Source organism: Leptinotarsa decemlineata, unplaced genomic scaffold (genome assembly GCF_025532065.1).
Source record: "Leptinotarsa decemlineata unplaced genomic scaffold, Ldec_3_MD MMD2_tig00026299_RagTag_RagTag, whole genome shotgun sequence".
NCBI lineage: Eukaryota > Metazoa > Arthropoda > Insecta > Coleoptera > Chrysomelidae > Leptinotarsa > Leptinotarsa decemlineata.
In genome coordinates, this window is record NW_027412676.1 from 6785018 (window position 1) to 6803021 (window position 18004).

The 18004-nt window shown below is 38.5% G+C and overlaps 1 protein-coding gene across 7 annotated transcripts in view; it reads left to right on the plus strand.

The window, feature by feature from the left end:
* Positions 1-507: 507 nt before the first annotated feature.
* The window catches only part of LOC111512549 (juvenile hormone acid O-methyltransferase), a 28769-nt gene continuing 11272 nt past the window's right edge, over positions 508-18004 (plus strand). The window contains exons 1-2 of one of the 7 annotated variants that reach the window (XM_074180777.1): positions 508-723; positions 12278-12611. In XM_074180777.1, the coding sequence (XP_074036878.1) occupies positions 543-723; positions 12278-12611 (515 nt within the window). In that variant the 5' untranslated portion in view covers positions 508-542. Of the gene's footprint in view, positions 773-4531; positions 4638-12154; positions 12612-18004 lie in introns of those variants that run through there. The other 6 variants (XM_074180780.1, XM_074180782.1, XM_074180783.1 and 3 more) reach the window with 6 other exon arrangements.

Consider the following 18004-nt stretch of genomic DNA (forward strand, 5'->3'; position numbering starts at 1 on the left):
TTCACTAGTTTCACGTTGAGAAGTGGGCAGAATTTTCGAATTACTTGAACAGTTTTGCTTTTGATTCGCTACCTGAATTTATTTTCAATCAAGAAATGTTTGACTTGAAATGCATTTTTCGAGGGGAACAGTGTGGAAAATGTAAACAAATATTTTGATGGAAGTCCCTCAATTACAGTAGTGGCCGAAGGGTAATGGTCCAAATTGAATAAAATGCGATTTCAGGAATTGCATCCATTATCGATTACAGAACAAAAAACTTATTTAGGCGTAAGAAACATGAAATATTGTTGATCCTACAACCTACAACCTTCGATAAAGAATATGTTTGTTACAAAAACTGGGATGGTCCGTTACCTGCAATGGAAACTAGAATAATTGGTGATGGATTCATATTCAGCATTGATATGCACAGTGTGTAATATTGTTTCACTACTTATGTTTAGGCAACCAGAAATACATGCTGCCTATTGTAAGGTAACCTACCGGCATACAATGAATAGACACATTAATAGTAACGTGCTCTGGGACTGATAATGTAAATGGTTGTGGTTGGTAGTGTCAGTTATGAAGTGAATAGCTGTGCAATAAATAATCATAATTACGGAAGTGGTGTCATTAACAACAAGTTATACACACATAGATGGAAATATCTGATGGCAGACAGTTACACATTAACGAAAAAAACGCCTTATGCTGATAGTGTTGTGGTGGAGTTTGAGTGTAAAAATCATTCATTGAACTTTTCTCAGGGAATTAACCGATTCATAATGTAAATCCTAAACGAACTCAAGTAACACTTCATTGTAAGGTTTTCACCGAACAGTTTACAAAACCCCAACACGTGTTGCTATACAATAGTATTCTCAAGCTATATAGCGAAATACGTTTTGCCGGTTAGTGAACTATCCAGTGAAAATATCACAATAAAGTGTTGCATGAATATTTTTTTGGAATTATTGCACACGTCTCTGGGACTATTTAGCTGACTAGAAAAATCACTTCCAATATATTTTTATACATTGGTGAAGACATTCTGAGAATGAATAGCCATAGAAAAAACATGTTAGCATGATGTCACTAATGCACGGAATACTCGGAATTCAAATTCACTTATTTTTTCCAGTACAAAACTGACAAAAACACTTGTCTGTAATTTTTGACATGCTTCCAGATTTTATAAAAATATTTTTCCTTTGCTTCTTTTTTCCTTTCTAGTATTCTATCCCTTTCAAAGAAACCAAAATAATATCTCTTATCATCAAAAAACTTTCCGTTACTCCACAGTTTCTCAGAACAAATGTTTATTGTCGTAATGATTACGAATTTCATAATTGAAAAGTGCGTCTGTGATCAAAATTCCAGCTTTTTTATTGTAACTTTGAAATGTCGCTTCTCTCCAACTTTATAACGTCTCATTATGAGTTCAAAAACACACCTTGAAATTATGTTCAGATAGTTTTGAAACATTCTATGTTATTTAAATAATTTAAATATTTAAATAATCAACCGTGAATGAAAACTGTTGTTGATTATTCCAATTTTGTATCTTCTCTCATTAAATCGATATTAGATCAGTAGTCGATAGAAAATCATGTCTACTGTTACTGTCCTTCTGAAAATTCATTTCTTTTCTTTGAGTCTGCCTATATTAATTTTTTTTCTACATGCATCAATCGTTTTTTTGATAGCTTCACATATTTTTTCAATATTATTTTCTATCATAACAATTCTTCCTCTTTTATGAATTTAATTACAATTTCGATACTTTGATTTCTATTGGAGAGATGGAGCTTCAAGATATCTCCTCATGGAATATGTATATATTGAATGGAATACAATTAAGGCTTCAAAACTTTTAAATTTATATCATCTTCGCTTGTCTAACCAAATATATTCAAAAGTTCTAGATCTCCAATATTTCTCATCATATAATTTAACCAATTCTAACACCAGATTGTGCACTCCATCTCTTCCGACCAGAATGGAGATTGGTGAACCAACAAACCGGCCATCCTAACTTAATTCTCGATTTTTTGTTGTTGAAACTTGAATCAATATTTGTTACTTCTTTAAACGTACTGACTGAGTACAGAGAATCAAAAACACTATGGAAACTGGAGGTCGGAAGAGTTCAGGGATCGATGTTCCTACAAACTCTTGATTTTTCCGTAAAAAACTGTGAAATGATTTGTTGCAACTTGTCGAGGTGCATGTTTCAATAATTGAACGTAAGTTTTCATAAAGTGGCCGTTGTCTATTCGCATATAACATAATGGTAAGTTTGAACCGTAGCACGCATCAGAATAATTACTAATCGTGGAACAATTTGTGAATGCTCTGTCAGCCCGACCACCATCTATAACGACTGGTGTTTGAATTTTGACTTTCACTAATCAATTGTAACATTGCATGAAAATTATGCTTTTCCAAACCCAGTCACACCGTGGTATAAATGAATTGATTAAGGTTCAGCTTTTTCGTTGTGTTCGATTTTCCTTATGATTGAACCACAAGCAACTGAACCCTTTATCCACATAATCTCTATCTCTTCACATAGTTCAGAAGTGTACGTAAAATGGATCTAGACCTATTATACCTCTTATTATGTTTGCAGCATCATTCTGCTTCAATTTTTGGGAGTTCTTTGTTTGAATCAGAGTCAATATATTGTTTTCGTCTGTATTGACTTTCGGCTGTAGGAAGTACAAGAGAAGACGGCAAAGGAGATTCAGTATCGCCTTCTTTCATTAATTCCGCTGCTTTTTCAATCTGGTATTTATATAGTCTTTTCGCCTATATCTCCAATCGTTTTTTCGCGTGTTTCATTTCTGAGCCACCTTTTGCCACATCAGCAAACATTTTTTTAAATTCGGTATGATATGGTATGGTCCTGATTTTGGTAGACCCTTCGAATACTCTTCGAAAATAAGAAATCGTCATTCTCTCAGCGTGATAGTCGAGTTCGACAGTAGAGAGAGCTCTTTGAGATAGCAAATCTATGAGTTTTTTTGAATTTTGAGTATTCAGTGACACCGCTAATCCTTCGCGATGAGGTGATTGCCTGCATGTGTTTATTATGACAAACACATGCTTGCTCTTGCTGCTTGAACTGATTCTGTTACGCCAGCTGTACCGCCGGCTAAACTACCTGATACTGATGAACCGGCGAATATTGATATGAGTGGTAAAATTCCACCGACTTTTGGAATTGGTATAATTTGTGTTAAGGGAAGTTTTTCCGCACTTGCGGCCTTCGTATATTTGTGTGCTGCCTTCTTTGCAATTTCAGCTGCTTTTTTCGAATTTTTGACAACAAATTCGCTCCCTTTTGCCTTATGTGGAACATCATGTACTTTTCTAACGATACCAGAACCGAAAGCTACTACCATTAGGGCCTCCAATATTTTTTTAGTTTTTTTTCCTGACAGCACGTCTCTTCGTCTGTATACGTAGTTTGGGTGATGACTCACTCCCCATACCAAATTGACGCTTCTTCTTATTTATATTTGTTCTCAGCCAAGCAGCCTCTTTCTCCCTTATAGAAGCGTCTTTTACTTTAAATCGACTTCAGACAAGTTTTTTCGAGCTCTTGATCTGCTTTGTTTCTGGCGGCAAGGTCGTTTGAATTCTGTGCAATATCGTACTTTTTGCAAACGAAATTGGGTTGATCGATACATCACTTGAGGTATAAGCTCCAATCAAAGGGTTGCGATTCTACACTTCCGCCAATAATGCACTGAAATAGTTAAACCGACAGATGTCAAACCTTATTCAATATTCATTTTTGAAGTTAGTATGTATTGGAAACAGGATGTTACACGTTCATAACAATGATGAGGTACGAACGCATGAAAAAAGTTACTATCAGGAAATCCCTCATATGACACAGTCTTCAGAGGTCATATAAACCCCGAAACAGGAAGTTTGCAAATGTGTATGGCTGGGTATCGAGCTGCTGCACCTTGGGCATTTTTTTTACACTCTACGCGTAAGTGAACTCTGCGAATTTCTTTTCCTGGAGCACATATTGTGAGAGATTATTTTCCACAACATTCTTGTGTTCGGGGTGGAGCACTTTCACCTGGCGCGTAGTTGGTAGACCAGCATCCCGATAAACTCCATCCTCGATGACCTCCTGATAGGTTGACACACTTAAAGATCCGGCGATAACTCCCACCTCTCTCACATTTTGGATCGGCAGCAGATGTACTGCATGCCAAGCATAGTTCTTTAGAAATTTCTTGTTGAAAGAACCCATCTTGCCTTCCACTTCGATGGTGGGTTTGGCGTTCTCACAGACCCGGACTTCTTGGCTTTCTTCGCCAGCTTCTCAACCTCTCCACTGTCCCTTTTTCTGGGATTCTCTAACTCATCATCCGAACTGATTTGCGATAATATAGTTAGTGGAGGTGCCATACGCTTCAGGTATGCATCCTCCGAATCCGACAGACCCAAAAAAGAATGAGGAGACAGTGAGAGGTCCGGCAGCAACTCGTCAGTGGAAGTCATCGCCGGTAGTTATGAGACACATGTTTCTTGGAGGATGACGTCCTGGTGGACAACCGCCTTCCTCCGCTTCACTCCGTGCAACTGGGCCTTATTCAGAGGAGTTAATAACGCATTTTTCAGCAAAGGTGAGGTTACTGATATAATATTTTCGTGTTGAAAAATCCACTTTCACCCCCACTTCCAGTGGGTGTGAAAGTGGGGTGGAATAATTCGACAAATGTGGATTTACCAAGTTGTTGAATGCAAAAAATAGAAAATAAGATTTCCAATTACTGAATTGCTTTTCCAATAATGCAATGAAAAGATCTAGATTTTTATCAATAATATTGTTCCCATCTATCAATACTATCAAGTTTTGTGTGGAGCTAATTTGATAGAAATCAGTATCGTTACGGCCATATAGTAATATCTTACTGACATTAGGAACTATCAATTGATCATCATCCCCATGTGATGAATTGACTTTATTACACATTAGCGTATAATACATTTCCCTGAATACATTCATCTTCTACAATATTGTACCACCTATTCCAACAATCCTAATGTAATCGTCAACTGAAATTTGATTTTTATTAACGGATTGTTCGACACCTTCAGCTTGATTTCAACTAGCACGCTCTGAACGAGATATGTTTCAGCACCGGTGCCATGAAAACGGATTATGGGATCATTCGGAAGTTCATTCTTCATGAATACAAACACAGATTTGCTGAAACATAAAATTTGTCTGTCATCATTATCACTATTAAAGAATGTGTGTCGGTATAGAAAAAAAAAGCTTGAGGTCCGTGATGTTTTTTGATGAAATCATACAAAAGTCGTGAATGACTGTTTTGGTTTGTTATACGGTTATATAATAGATTAATAAATATTACTGGAGTTTTTTCCCAACACCAAATCGTTATTTTTAACACTCTCACACGTGTTTCGATCACCAAGTGATCATCTTCAAAGATTAAAATTAAAACAGTTTTAATCTTTCTCTTTGAAGATGATCACTTGGTGATCTAAACACGTGTCGAGGTGTTAAAAATAACGATTTGGTGTTGGGAAAAAACTCCAGTAATATTCATCACTACATCAAAGGTTCCAAACAGTGCATCATAAATATAATTTGTTATAACAAACCTCAACTTAATTGATATGCATTGTCTACTATATAAAATGATTTGAAATCCCTAAAACAACTAAAAAAGAAGAATTAAAAATGAATAGCTGAAAATAGAAATTATATTAAGCAAAATAAATCTGAAATGAAATAATAGTGAAATAAAATAGTGAAACATATCAACAGCGTGAGACCTTTCATCACTTTCACAATAGAGAAGGAAATCCACAACGAATTGCCATTCTTAGACGTTTTGATGAAGAGGACCGACACTAAGTGGGAAACATCTGTATACGGGACAGTATCTGAACCACGAATCCAACCACCATCAATCGACTGAAAAAGGAATAATTCTTGACTCTATTAGACCGTACTTTTGGGCTCTGTAATACCAAGGAAGGTCTCGAGAAGGAACTAGACATCATCAAAAACGATCATCAACGGAATGGCTACTCCAAAGCGATGGTAGAAAATACTTTGGCAGGAGCCTCGCAAGGAAGAGAAGCCGTCACAACCAATACTTGCACTTCCCTACATCAGAGGATTATCGGAGAGGATAAGAAGAATTGGTTCCAAGTACAACATCAAAACTTGCTTCAGATCCGGTAACACTATCCGTAGCAGCCTCACGAAAACCAGGCCACCAAACGCGGACTGCGATTCCAAGAATTGCATTTACCGGATACCCTGTGAATGCGGAAAATCCTATATTGGTGAAACTAAGAGGCCATTGAATGGTTGCATTGCCGAGCACAAGAAACACACACAGCGAGAGGAAACCAGCAAATCAGGAATAGCAGACCATGTTTGGACCCATCAACACAACATCAAGTGGTCCCAAGCTGAGATCTTGCACAGAGAGGAACATTGGTTTAGGAGAAAATTCAAGGAATCCGCTTACATGTTGTCCAACAACGTATTCAGCCAAGCCAGCGTAGAAATACGCAACAATAGATTAAAAAGCGGACAAATTAATTTGCAGATAGTGGTTCCATTAGTTAATTACTGAAAAATAAATTAGGATTATCATCATTTAACAAAGTCCACATCGGAACAAAAAACTTCAGGTATATAAACAGCTAACCCTTGTCTTCAGATTCAGTATCAATTTGCTTCTCCTAAAGATGCTAACCTTGTTAGCGAAACGCACGTCGAGTGCAAAAATATCAGTTTGATGTTAGGGTAATTAATTTGCTGAAACATAAAATTTGTCTGTCATCATTATCACTATTAAAGAATGTGTGTCGGTATAGAAAAAAAAAGCTTGAGGTCCGTAATGTTTTTTGATGAAATCATACAAAAGTCGTGAATGACTGTTTTGGTTTGTTATACGGTTATATAATAGATTAATAAATATTACTGGAGTTTTTTCCCAACACCAAATCGTTATTTTTAACACTCTCACACGTGTTTCGATCACCAAGTGATCATCTTCAAAGATTAAAATTAAAACAGTTTTAATCTTTCTCTTTGAAGATGATCACTTGGTGATCTAAACACGTGTCGAGGTGTTAAAAATAACGATTTGGTGTTGGGAAAAAACTCCAGTAATATTCATCACTACATCAAAGGTTCCAAACAGTGCATCATAAATATAATTTGTTATAACAAACCTCAACTTAATTGATATGCATTGTCTACTATATAAAATGATTTGAAATCCCTAAAACAACTAAAAAAGAAGAATTAAAAATGAATAGCTGAAAATAGAAATTATATTAAGCAAAATAAATCTGAAATGAAATAATAGTGAAATAAAATAGTGAAACATATCAACAGCGTGAGACCTTTCATCACTTTCACAATAGAGAAGGAAATCCACAACGAATTGCCATTCTTAGACGTTTTGATGAAGAGGACCGACACTAAGTGGGAAACATCTGTATACGGGACAGTATCTGAACCACGAATCCAACCACCATCAATCGACTGAAAAAGGAATAATTCTTGACTCTATTAGACCGTACTTTTGGGCTCTGTAATACCAAGGAAGGTCTCGAGAAGGAACTAGACATCATCAAAAACGATCATCAACGGAATGGCTACTCCAAAGCGATGGTAGAAAATACTTTGGCAGGAGCCTCGCAAGGAAGAGAAGCCGTCACAACCAATACTTGCACTTCCCTACATCAGAGGATTATCGGAGAGGATAAGAAGAATTGGTTCCAAGTACAACATCAAAACTTGCTTCAGATCCGGTAACACTATCCGTAGCAGCCTCACGAAAACCAGGCCACCAAACGCGGACTGCGATTCCAAGAATTGCATTTACCGGATACCCTGTGAATGCGGAAAATCCTATATTGGTGAAACTAAGAGGCCATTGAATGGTTGCATTGCCGAGCACAAGAAACACACACAGCGAGAGGAAACCAGCAAATCAGGAATAGCAGACCATGTTTGGACCCATCAACACAACATCAAGTGGTCCCAAGCTGAGATCTTGCACAGAGAGGAACATTGGTTTAGGAGAAAATTCAAGGAATCCGCTTACATGTTGTCCAACAACGTATTCAGCCAAGCCAGCGTAGAAATACGCAACAATAGATTAAAAAGCGGACAAATTAATTTGCAGATAGTGGTTCCATTAGTTAATTACTGAAAAATAAATTAGGATTATCATCATTTAACAAAGTCCACATCGGAACAAAAAACTTCAGGTATATAAACAGCTAACCCTTGTCTTCAGATTCAGTATCAATTTGCTTCTCCTAAAGATGCTAACCTTGTTAGCGAAACGCACGTCGAGTGCAAAAATATCAGTTTGATGTTAGGGTAATTAATTTGCTGAAACATAAAATTTGTCTGTCATCATTATCACTATTAAAGAATGTGTGTCGGTATAGAAAAAAAAAGCTTGAGGTCCGTAATGTTTTTTGATGAAATCATACAAAAGTCGTGAATGACTGTTTTGGTTTGTTATACGGTTATATAATAGATTAATAAATATTACTGGAGTTTTTTCCCAACACCAAATCGTTATTTTTAACACTCTCACACGTGTTTCGATCACCAAGTGATCATCTTCAAAGATTAAAATTAAAACAGTTTTAATCTTTCTCTTTGAAGATGATCACTTGGTGATCGAAACACGTGTTGAGGTGTTAAAAATAACGATTTGGTGTTGGGAAAAAACTCCAGTAATATTCATCACTACATCAAAGGTTCCAAACAGTGCATCATAAATATAATTTGTTATAACAAACCTCAACTTAATTGATATGCATTGTCTACTATATAAAATGATTTGAAATCCCTGAAACAACTAAAAAAGAAGAATTGAAAATGAATAGCTGAAAATAGAAATTATATTAAGCAAAATAAATCTGAAATGAAATAATAGTGAAATAAAATAGTGAAACATATCAACAGCGTGAGACCTTTCATCACTTTCACAATAGAGAAGGAAATCCACAACGAATTGCCATTCTTAGACGTTTTGATGAAGAGGACCGACACTAAGTGGGAAACATCTGTATACGGGACAGTATCTGAACCACGAATCCAACCACCATCAATCGACTGAAAAAGGAATAATTCTTGACTCTATTAGACCGTACTTTTGGGCTCTGTAATACCAAGGAAGGTCTCGAGAAGGAACTAGACATCATCAAAAACGATCTTCAACGGAATGGCTACTCCAAAGCGATGGTAGAAAATACTTTGGCAGGAGCCTCGCAAGGAAGAGAAGCCGTCACAACCAATACTTGCACTTCCCTACATCAGAGGATTATCGGAGAGGATAAGAAGAATTGGTTCCAAGTACAACATCAAAACTTGCTTCAGATCCGGTAACACTATCCGTAGCAGCCTCACGAAAACCAGGCCACCAAACGCGGACTGCGATTCCAAGAATTGCATTTACCGGATACCCTGTGAATGCGGAAAATCCTATATTGGTGAAACTAAGAGGCCATTGAATGGTTGCATTGCCGAGCACAAGAAACACACACAGCGAGAGGAAACCAGCAAATCAGGAATAGCAGACCATGTTTGGACCCATCAACACAACATCAAGTGGTCCCAAGCTGAGATCTTGCACAGAGAGGAACATTGGTTTAGGAGAAAATTCAAGGAATCCGCTTACATGTTGTCCAACAACGTATTCAGCCAAGCCAGCGTAGAAATACGCAACAATAGATTAAAAAGCGGACAAATTAATTTGCAGATAGTGGTTCCATTAGTTAATTACTGAAAAATAAATTAGGATTATCATCATTTAACAAAGTCCACATCGGAACAAAAAACTTCAGGTATATAAACAGCTAACCCTTGTCTTCAGATTCAGTATCAATTTGCTTCTCCTAAAGATGCTAACCTTGTTAGCGAAACGCACGTCGAGTGCAAAAATATCAGTTTGATGTTAGGGTAATTGATCTCAAGAAAAAGTTTTCAACTTTTACACCAAAGGTTCCAATCTCATCGCTTAAACCGATTTTTGTGAAAATCTTAGTGTTTTTGGGTACTTTCATCAATTTGGCTTTCTGGAGACCTTTTTCAAACAAATGGTAACATTACGTGTGAGGAATCTGCGTCAATCGACAGGGATCCGGAATTTGAAAATAAGGACTTACATGTTCAAGTTCAGCGACTAATTTTAAATACTCATGAATGCTTGAAGAAGGAAAACTGTCACACTTCACAGAATGCTATTGTGAATAGAATATGCGAGTTAACGAAACTCCTTCTCGTTCGACAGTTCTTCGAGTCATTAAAATAGGGGATGTCATTGATCATGCAATGAAACGAAAACAAAAAAATAAAAAAATCGCAAACGTTGATGGTGCTGCAAAAGATGTGATTTGGCAAAAAAATTATGGTATACACCAAAAAAATTAAATACCAACCTTGGAAATGATTTGGTATAAATTACTCGACTATCCGGATTACAATTACAAATCTTTAGAAACTCTACGAGGTGTCTTATTGTTTTGGAGTTTCAAATATAAAAAATTGAACAATCGGATGGTCATAATGAAATACGACACGCATTGTTCAACTCCGACAAGAATATTTGAGGCGAATGAAAAGCTACCGACAATCCAGCAGACATATAATCTACCTCAACGAAACTTGGTTTAACACCCATGATGTTGTCAAATATGGCTGGGTAGACGAAACCAAGTATTGTGCTTTGAGCACATCTTCTTCATGTGGAAAACGTGTTATAATTTTGCATGTCGGGAATGAAAGTGATTTCGTACCTAACGCTTTGCTTCTGTCGGCTAAAAATATAAAAGTTTCATCTGCTGATTACCACGAAGATATGACTGCGGCTTTATTCGAAACCTGGTTCAGTGAGCAGCTTCTCCCAAATATTCCTTCAAACTCGGTTATTGTTATGGATAACGCTTCGTATCATCCTCGGTTATTGACCACAATACCAAACAATAACACAAAAAAGCAGATATTGTTGATTTCATGCGAAATTATGACATGGAAATACCCGAAAAGATTCCAACGAAAAAGGTATTACTGACGACCACGAAACAACGTAATTTCAAAAAAGAGTATATTATTGATTCGATGTGTGAAACACGTGATCATATTCTCTTACGTTTGCCTCCATACTACTGTGTGGTCAATCCAATTGAAATGGTTTGGGCCACAATGAAAGAAAGCTTGCGGAAATGTAATCAGGCACCGACTTTGAATGCTGTAGTGCTTGACAATATAAGGCTTGTGGTGAATGAAGTAGGTAATAGTGATGTGTGGAAGAACTGTGTGGCCCACGTATGGCACACTATCGTTATTCGCCCTGATGATGATTCCACCTCATCCGAATATAGCGAAGAAGAATTTTCATTTTTCTAGCAATTTTGTTGCCCTCTATTATTTTGGAAATATACGTTTGACGAGAATTCGGTGTGATTATTTGTGTTTTCATTGTATTTTAGAGTTTTCAACTCGGAAATCAACTACCTTAAATTTCGAAGTTTTTCGTAATTACCCATGGTGGAAAAATTCAGTTGAGATAACTTATTCATGGGGTGATCAATTGCTATGATTGTAAGAATAAGTAACTGAAAAGCTACCACTGAAAAATAATATGCCGACGCCTATGTCGAGTCGGGAATTCCTTCTCTGTGCTGTTCCAATTGCTATTGGAAATACTATAGCAAAATTGACTATTTTAGAGTATTATTGAATAATACAAACCCAACAAACCCTATCAAAATCAATAATTTGAAATAGAGAGTCAAGTGTGTCCTAGGTCAGAAGAAAGCTTGAATAAAAAGGTATTGAACATATTCTGATACTCTAGCGAAAAGTCATGTGGCCGAAGTCTACCTAAAAAGATTCCCAATATATCTGGGCTTAAAGAAATTATAGTCAAAAAACCATTCTGAACAAAACTATTATTGAAATAAAATATAAACTCTTCTTTATCCAGTACAAACAAATCATTTAGTGAAGTAATCACTGAATAGACTCGAAAAGTTTGTTATACGATTTTTATCTCATTTAGTTGTGTTCAATTTTATTGGCCTTTCGTATCTAAGCGATAAGTAAGCTATTTCTTCACTGTAGTCGAATATAATCTGGTCAAGAAAAAACTCTATAACAACACTCACATACCTAGTTAGTAGCTTCGTGAAGTTTTATAAAATTTGAATATTGAGAATATGAATCAACCAGAACTGTATTCAACAGTAAATAAGCATGCACAGGGAGTTAATAGAAATATAATGGAAAAATACCAGAGTTTGCTGACATGGAAGGAAAACGAATCAATTTTGGACATTGGCTCAGGTCTCGGAAATACGGTGAAATACATTCTCTTCCCACATGTTCCGAAAACTTTCAAGGAGCTGATCTGCAGTGACATTTCTCGAGAAATGGTAGATTTCGCTAGAACAAATTTTCAAGACCCGAAAGTGAGCCACCTCCAACTCGACATTTCAACGGAAAATTTACCTTGTGATTTGGAAAATAGGTTCGATCACGTGTTCTCTTTCTTCTGTTTCCACTGGATCCAAAAGCCAGAGTGAGTATTTTCTACTTCACCTAAAATTACTATTCATAAAGGTATTCTATCATAAACTCTTTGAATAATTAAAATATTGATTTTCACTATGAATTATTAGTGTACCTACTCAAGGGTGTTTTAGATAATTGAGTCACTATAACATAATTTCTCAAAAATAAAAGTTGCTGAATCTCAATTTTTGGTTTGAAGTATAAATTCAAAAATCAATGATTTGAATCTGTATCTCATACCAGAAAACCGGATCTCACTTCATCTTTTTTTGTGGTAATACCCAGTTGTCAGGAGACAACTCCACAAATACATACTCCGGGGTGGAAGTCGGAATAATGATTAATATTCCGGAGAGGTGCATATGACATTCTCCAGGATCAGGTGGACACACCTCATTCCTTTCCTCTCATGTAGATCTACGACTCTGTAGGTACCTGTGGCAAATACCCAACGGAAAAAACAGCTTTCTGCGCAGCTGATGCTGCGCAGAAAGTAAAACCATCAGGCACCTGTGCAACGTCTTCGATTTGGAAGATTCGTCGCAAGTTATTTCCCCCTATGAAAAGCGGAAATTAATTTAATTCCGACTCCGGAATAATAATCATCATTTCGACTTCCACCACTTCCACTTGAAGAGTTCATGAATAGCTTGAATTATATTTGTTTGGTCGTGACACTCAGGCGGGTCACGCCGTTCTGAAGAGACCATGACCGGTACTGATGATGGGGCAAATACCCCGAAACCATTCTATCGGTTGGTCGTATCGACCAAGTCGAATTAATTTCTGCTTGTCATTGTGGAAAATAACTTGCAGCGAATCTTCCAAATCGAAGACGTTGCACAGGTGCCTGATGGTTATACTTCAGCTTTCTGCGCGGCATTAGCTGGTTAGTTGTTGTTGTTTTTTTTTCGTTGGGTATCTCCCACGCGTACCTTCAAAGTCTTCGATCTACATGAGAGGCAAGGGATAAGGTGTTTTCACCTGAATACGGAGCATGTCATATGCATCTCTCCGGAATATTAATCATTGTGCGATTTCAAACTGCCCTGTTATTTTGGAACCTACGAACTGATTTTGAAAAATTGAAATTCAAATTATAGTACTCGACGAACTATATTCAAAGATGTTGCTAGATATGGATTTGACTTATTTCTAACGCCTACTGTGACCTGCTCAATGGGTCGAAATATCGAGAAGGACCATTAGGCACTTTTTATCGGAAAAGTGTGTAACTCATTTGATTCGGGCATATTCCAAACCCCTACAAACCAATTTTCAGCCGAATATCTCTTACAGTGTTAGGAATCACACGATAAAAGGTAAGACCTCGTTGATCCTTAGCTCACAAAAGTTTCGACTTCTGAGGGTTGTCGTTCGTAGGGGTGCGACAGCTGGTTAGCGGAAAAACAGATTTTAAACAGTGCGTTAGTTGTATGATAACAAATTCCAAAATTCATGATTTTTCTGCTGACCCTGTATAACAAACTGTACACTTCAAAGGAAATAAAAAGTAGCCATTGAAGTGAGAAACATTTGAAATATTCAAATACGAAGTTTTATCATAGCAACTGGTATATACAGATAGATGTCCCAAGTTCAACCAAAAATGAAAAGTTGAAAATGTTTTGACCATATCGTTATCTCAATCGCCACAAAATAAATAACCAAGAAAGGAATTTCTGGCAAAAACATGACAATCTGCACTGACAGCAGACAAGCCCTATTAGCCTTGATCAGACAACCTATAACCTCAGGGCTAGTACTAGAGTGTCATCAAGATTTAGCCAAAGCCTCGGTAGATAATAACATCATCCTGAGGTGGGTTAAAGGGCACGACAGGAGTAAAGGTAATCGCATTGTCGACCCTTTAGCCAAGGAAGCAGCTAGACTAGGACCCAGTGGCACCTACGGCCTGATGACTTCGACAATTGCGGAACTAGTCATATGTTACACCCATGCTCAATTCTTAAAGAGTTGGGATGGAATCAAAGGATGTAATCTTGCCAGGATCACCTTGAGCGACCCTAGGAAGCTGCCGCCGAAGAAATATCTGGCGATGACCAGAAAAAATCTACGCCTAACAGTAGGATTTCTGACTGGCCACTGTCAACTAAGGTAACACCTCCATAATATGGGGCTAATGGATACACCTCTATGCAGTATGTGTGAACAGGAAGACGAGACTGTCAGGCATGCCCTGTGCGAGACAGGATGGACGATGACTTAAGAGGACAACTCCTCAGGAGGATGTACAATAGGTTACATGTGGCCTTAGTGCTGTGGGCTTACTTTCACCCTCCCTACTCTACAGATACAGATAACCATATCGTTTGATATGCTCAGCCAAATAAACCCAGCTTCTTAACGAAGCCGATTAGTTTGTATGGAGGATGGTCTTTCAGGTCAGTACGGCAGAGCCGTACTGTTACCATCTGACCTGAAAGAAGAAGACCACAGTACAGATGGTAACAGTAAGGATCTGCCGTACTGTTACCATCTGTACTGTGCCGTACTGTGCTCTGCTTTTTCATCATTTTCCAGAGGCGACACCCACTGTCTTCTAACAGTCCGAATATCTGCATGTGATGATGACAGTGACATATAAGAAGGCCTGTTAGACATCGTAGTTCATCCCTACTGTAGTCCAACTACTGTTTGATATCAAGCTTCGAAAGGTGAATGAACGCCTTGGAGTGAGACAATCCTAGAAGATTCTGCCAGAAGTCCATAATATTCTTGTCATCCAGGTGTTTGTTTGGCAAAGCCTAAAGCGATGCCAATGACAGAGACAATCTGTTAAGTCTTCCTATCGAAGAGAGTCGTTCATGATAATTTGCTACCAATTTAGACGTTGCTCGGTTGAAGCCAAAAGCTTCCAACGCCGCTTGACTGTCCAAAAATATTTTTATTGACTTGTGTATGAGGTTGGATTCTTCCAATCTCTCCGCACATAATTCAATAGCGCCAATTTCCGCTTGAAAAACAGTCGCATAGGTTCCTAGGCAGGTTGATATCTCTGACCTGGGTCTGCGACTGAAAACACCTGCACCAGAACCTGAAGGTGTTTTTTGATCCATCTGTGAACCAACAACTATCTGCTCTTACTCGGGAACAGTACTGAAAAGGGTAATAGACATATTTCACCTTCAATCCAGTTATCAAATTTTTTGTCACGAAAATTCAATTAAAACAGATAAGTACATGATTTTTATAAAAGTCAAATTTGTTATGATGCCGATCAAAGAGTAAAAATTAGTATCCAAACGGTGTGATAAACGGAGTGATATATACAACGCGTTATGAGAATAACAGCTAGCAATAGTCATAAATTAAAAGGGGATCGCATCAGTATCGATAAAGTTATTTCTGATTTGCTAACTCCAAGCAAAGATGGAAAAAATGAAAAATATTGACTCGAAACAGTATGAAAGATTAGTTAAATCCGATTACAAAACCATCCAAGTGGGACGTTTAATTAATATATATCAATCTTAGTTGAGCTATTCACCTGTTGCTAGATTTGGCATATTTGGCAAAAACGGTTACTAGAAATAAAGTGCCCTTACAAACGCAAAAAACAGTGTGAGATAAAAAACAACACAAGCAACGTGCAATATTTAAAATTTGACGAAAGTGAGTTACAATTGAGTTCCACTCATTTTATTCATACCCAAATTCAACTGCAAATGTAAGTAACTATTGCAGTTCATGATTCATTCCTCTTTTCACCTTATGGAAGAATCTTATTCACTTCATGGCGTAATGATTTCTTGTCATGCACATTCATTCCAAAACTTGAAAAACTTCACTTTATGCATTACATTCAAAAAATGTTTGATAATAATAATAATAAGCCTGATGTAGTCCTTCTCGACCACCAGACCAAAACGATATTTGTCGTGGAGTTTTCAGCTCCTGGCGAGACGAATATCGTCAGAAAAGAGGAGGAAAAACGGATAAAATATCGAGATTTTCTCTTCGAACTCCGCAGACTCTATCCAGATCACTCTGTCAAGATGGTCGTTCTGATTATTGGAGTCCTTGGTGGAATGATGTCTTCTCTACTCTCGAATCTCAAAATCATACCGGCTTGCCGCACTAAGGCAGAAATCTTAGCCGCACAGATGCAGAAGGCTGTCATTCTTGGCTCACTGCGTTTGCTCAGGGCACATGATTCTCGGACCCAATGATCACTTACCCCACGGTGTGGGGAGTGGTCATTGGTTGATTATGCTGGCGCGCCCTCCCGAATGTATCGGGGCTTCGGGAGATAGGGCCTGACCAGCGCACACTACGGTGGAAAAAAAAATCATAATAATAATAATAAGCAGGGATGGCCACTAACACCCTTGGCCTTTGGTGAGTTGCGACACCACTTACCCGAGCTACTGGTGCAAAACCGGACCGGCAGCCCAGGCGCACCCGGGAAGGAGAACTCTATTCTCCCTCCGGTGCCGGCCGTGGGTCCACAGGGCTAACCACCCGGTGGACTCAACACTTGGTTCCCAACAATCAAGGAAGAGGCCCCCACAATCGACCCGCTCGGAGGGGTCAGAGGCAAGGTGGTGGGGCCCATAACGATGATTTGCCTACCGACGACAACCCTGGCAACGACAACGGACGCTTTGAGTGGACGCATGAGCTGAGAGATAGCCTTATGCATTGCTACGAGAGTAGTGAGCCCGCGCGAAGAGGGTACATGGCGAGATTGCATGCTCTGTGGTGTGAAACACATCCGGAGCATGCCGCCTTTTCCGCCCAAAATCTTAGGGATTACGTATCCTATCTTCGGCGGCAGGGCTATATAGCTCCTCCCCAGTCTGCTAACGAAGTGGTAGAAGTGACAGTTCTACCACCCGTTGGCACGGCTGGAGAGGAGACTCGCATCATACCACCAATGGAGACGACAATCAGAACACGCAGGGCGCTCCACAGGATTAAGCCCCTGAAGCCACAAGAACTGGCTCGTTTGGATGCGGAGGTTCATAGTGTTCTAACAGAAGAGGCTGACATCTGGCAAATCAACACCGCCGTGTATAACGTCGTCCAATCGCTTTCCGAATCGGAAGGACGAAATCCCGGCCTTGCGGTTCGGAAGATTGAACGGCGTGTACCCAAGATGGAGGCTAAGATCACGTCGGCGAGACAACACGCGTCTCGTATCCAATGTGTGATGGATTACAGGGCGCCCAACAGGCCTTTCACTCCCGCAGTGCGGCGAATAGCCGCCAATCTACGACGTATCCATCACACTTTGAGCCAAGGCGTGCTGCTGACACCAAACAGCATTGCCTTGATAGGATACGAATGCTAGTGGCTGCTAAGAAGTCACTAGTGAGGCGAGCGAGAAGTATCGCGGAAAACCTTAGGTTCCGCGAGAAACCTTCTCGCTTATTC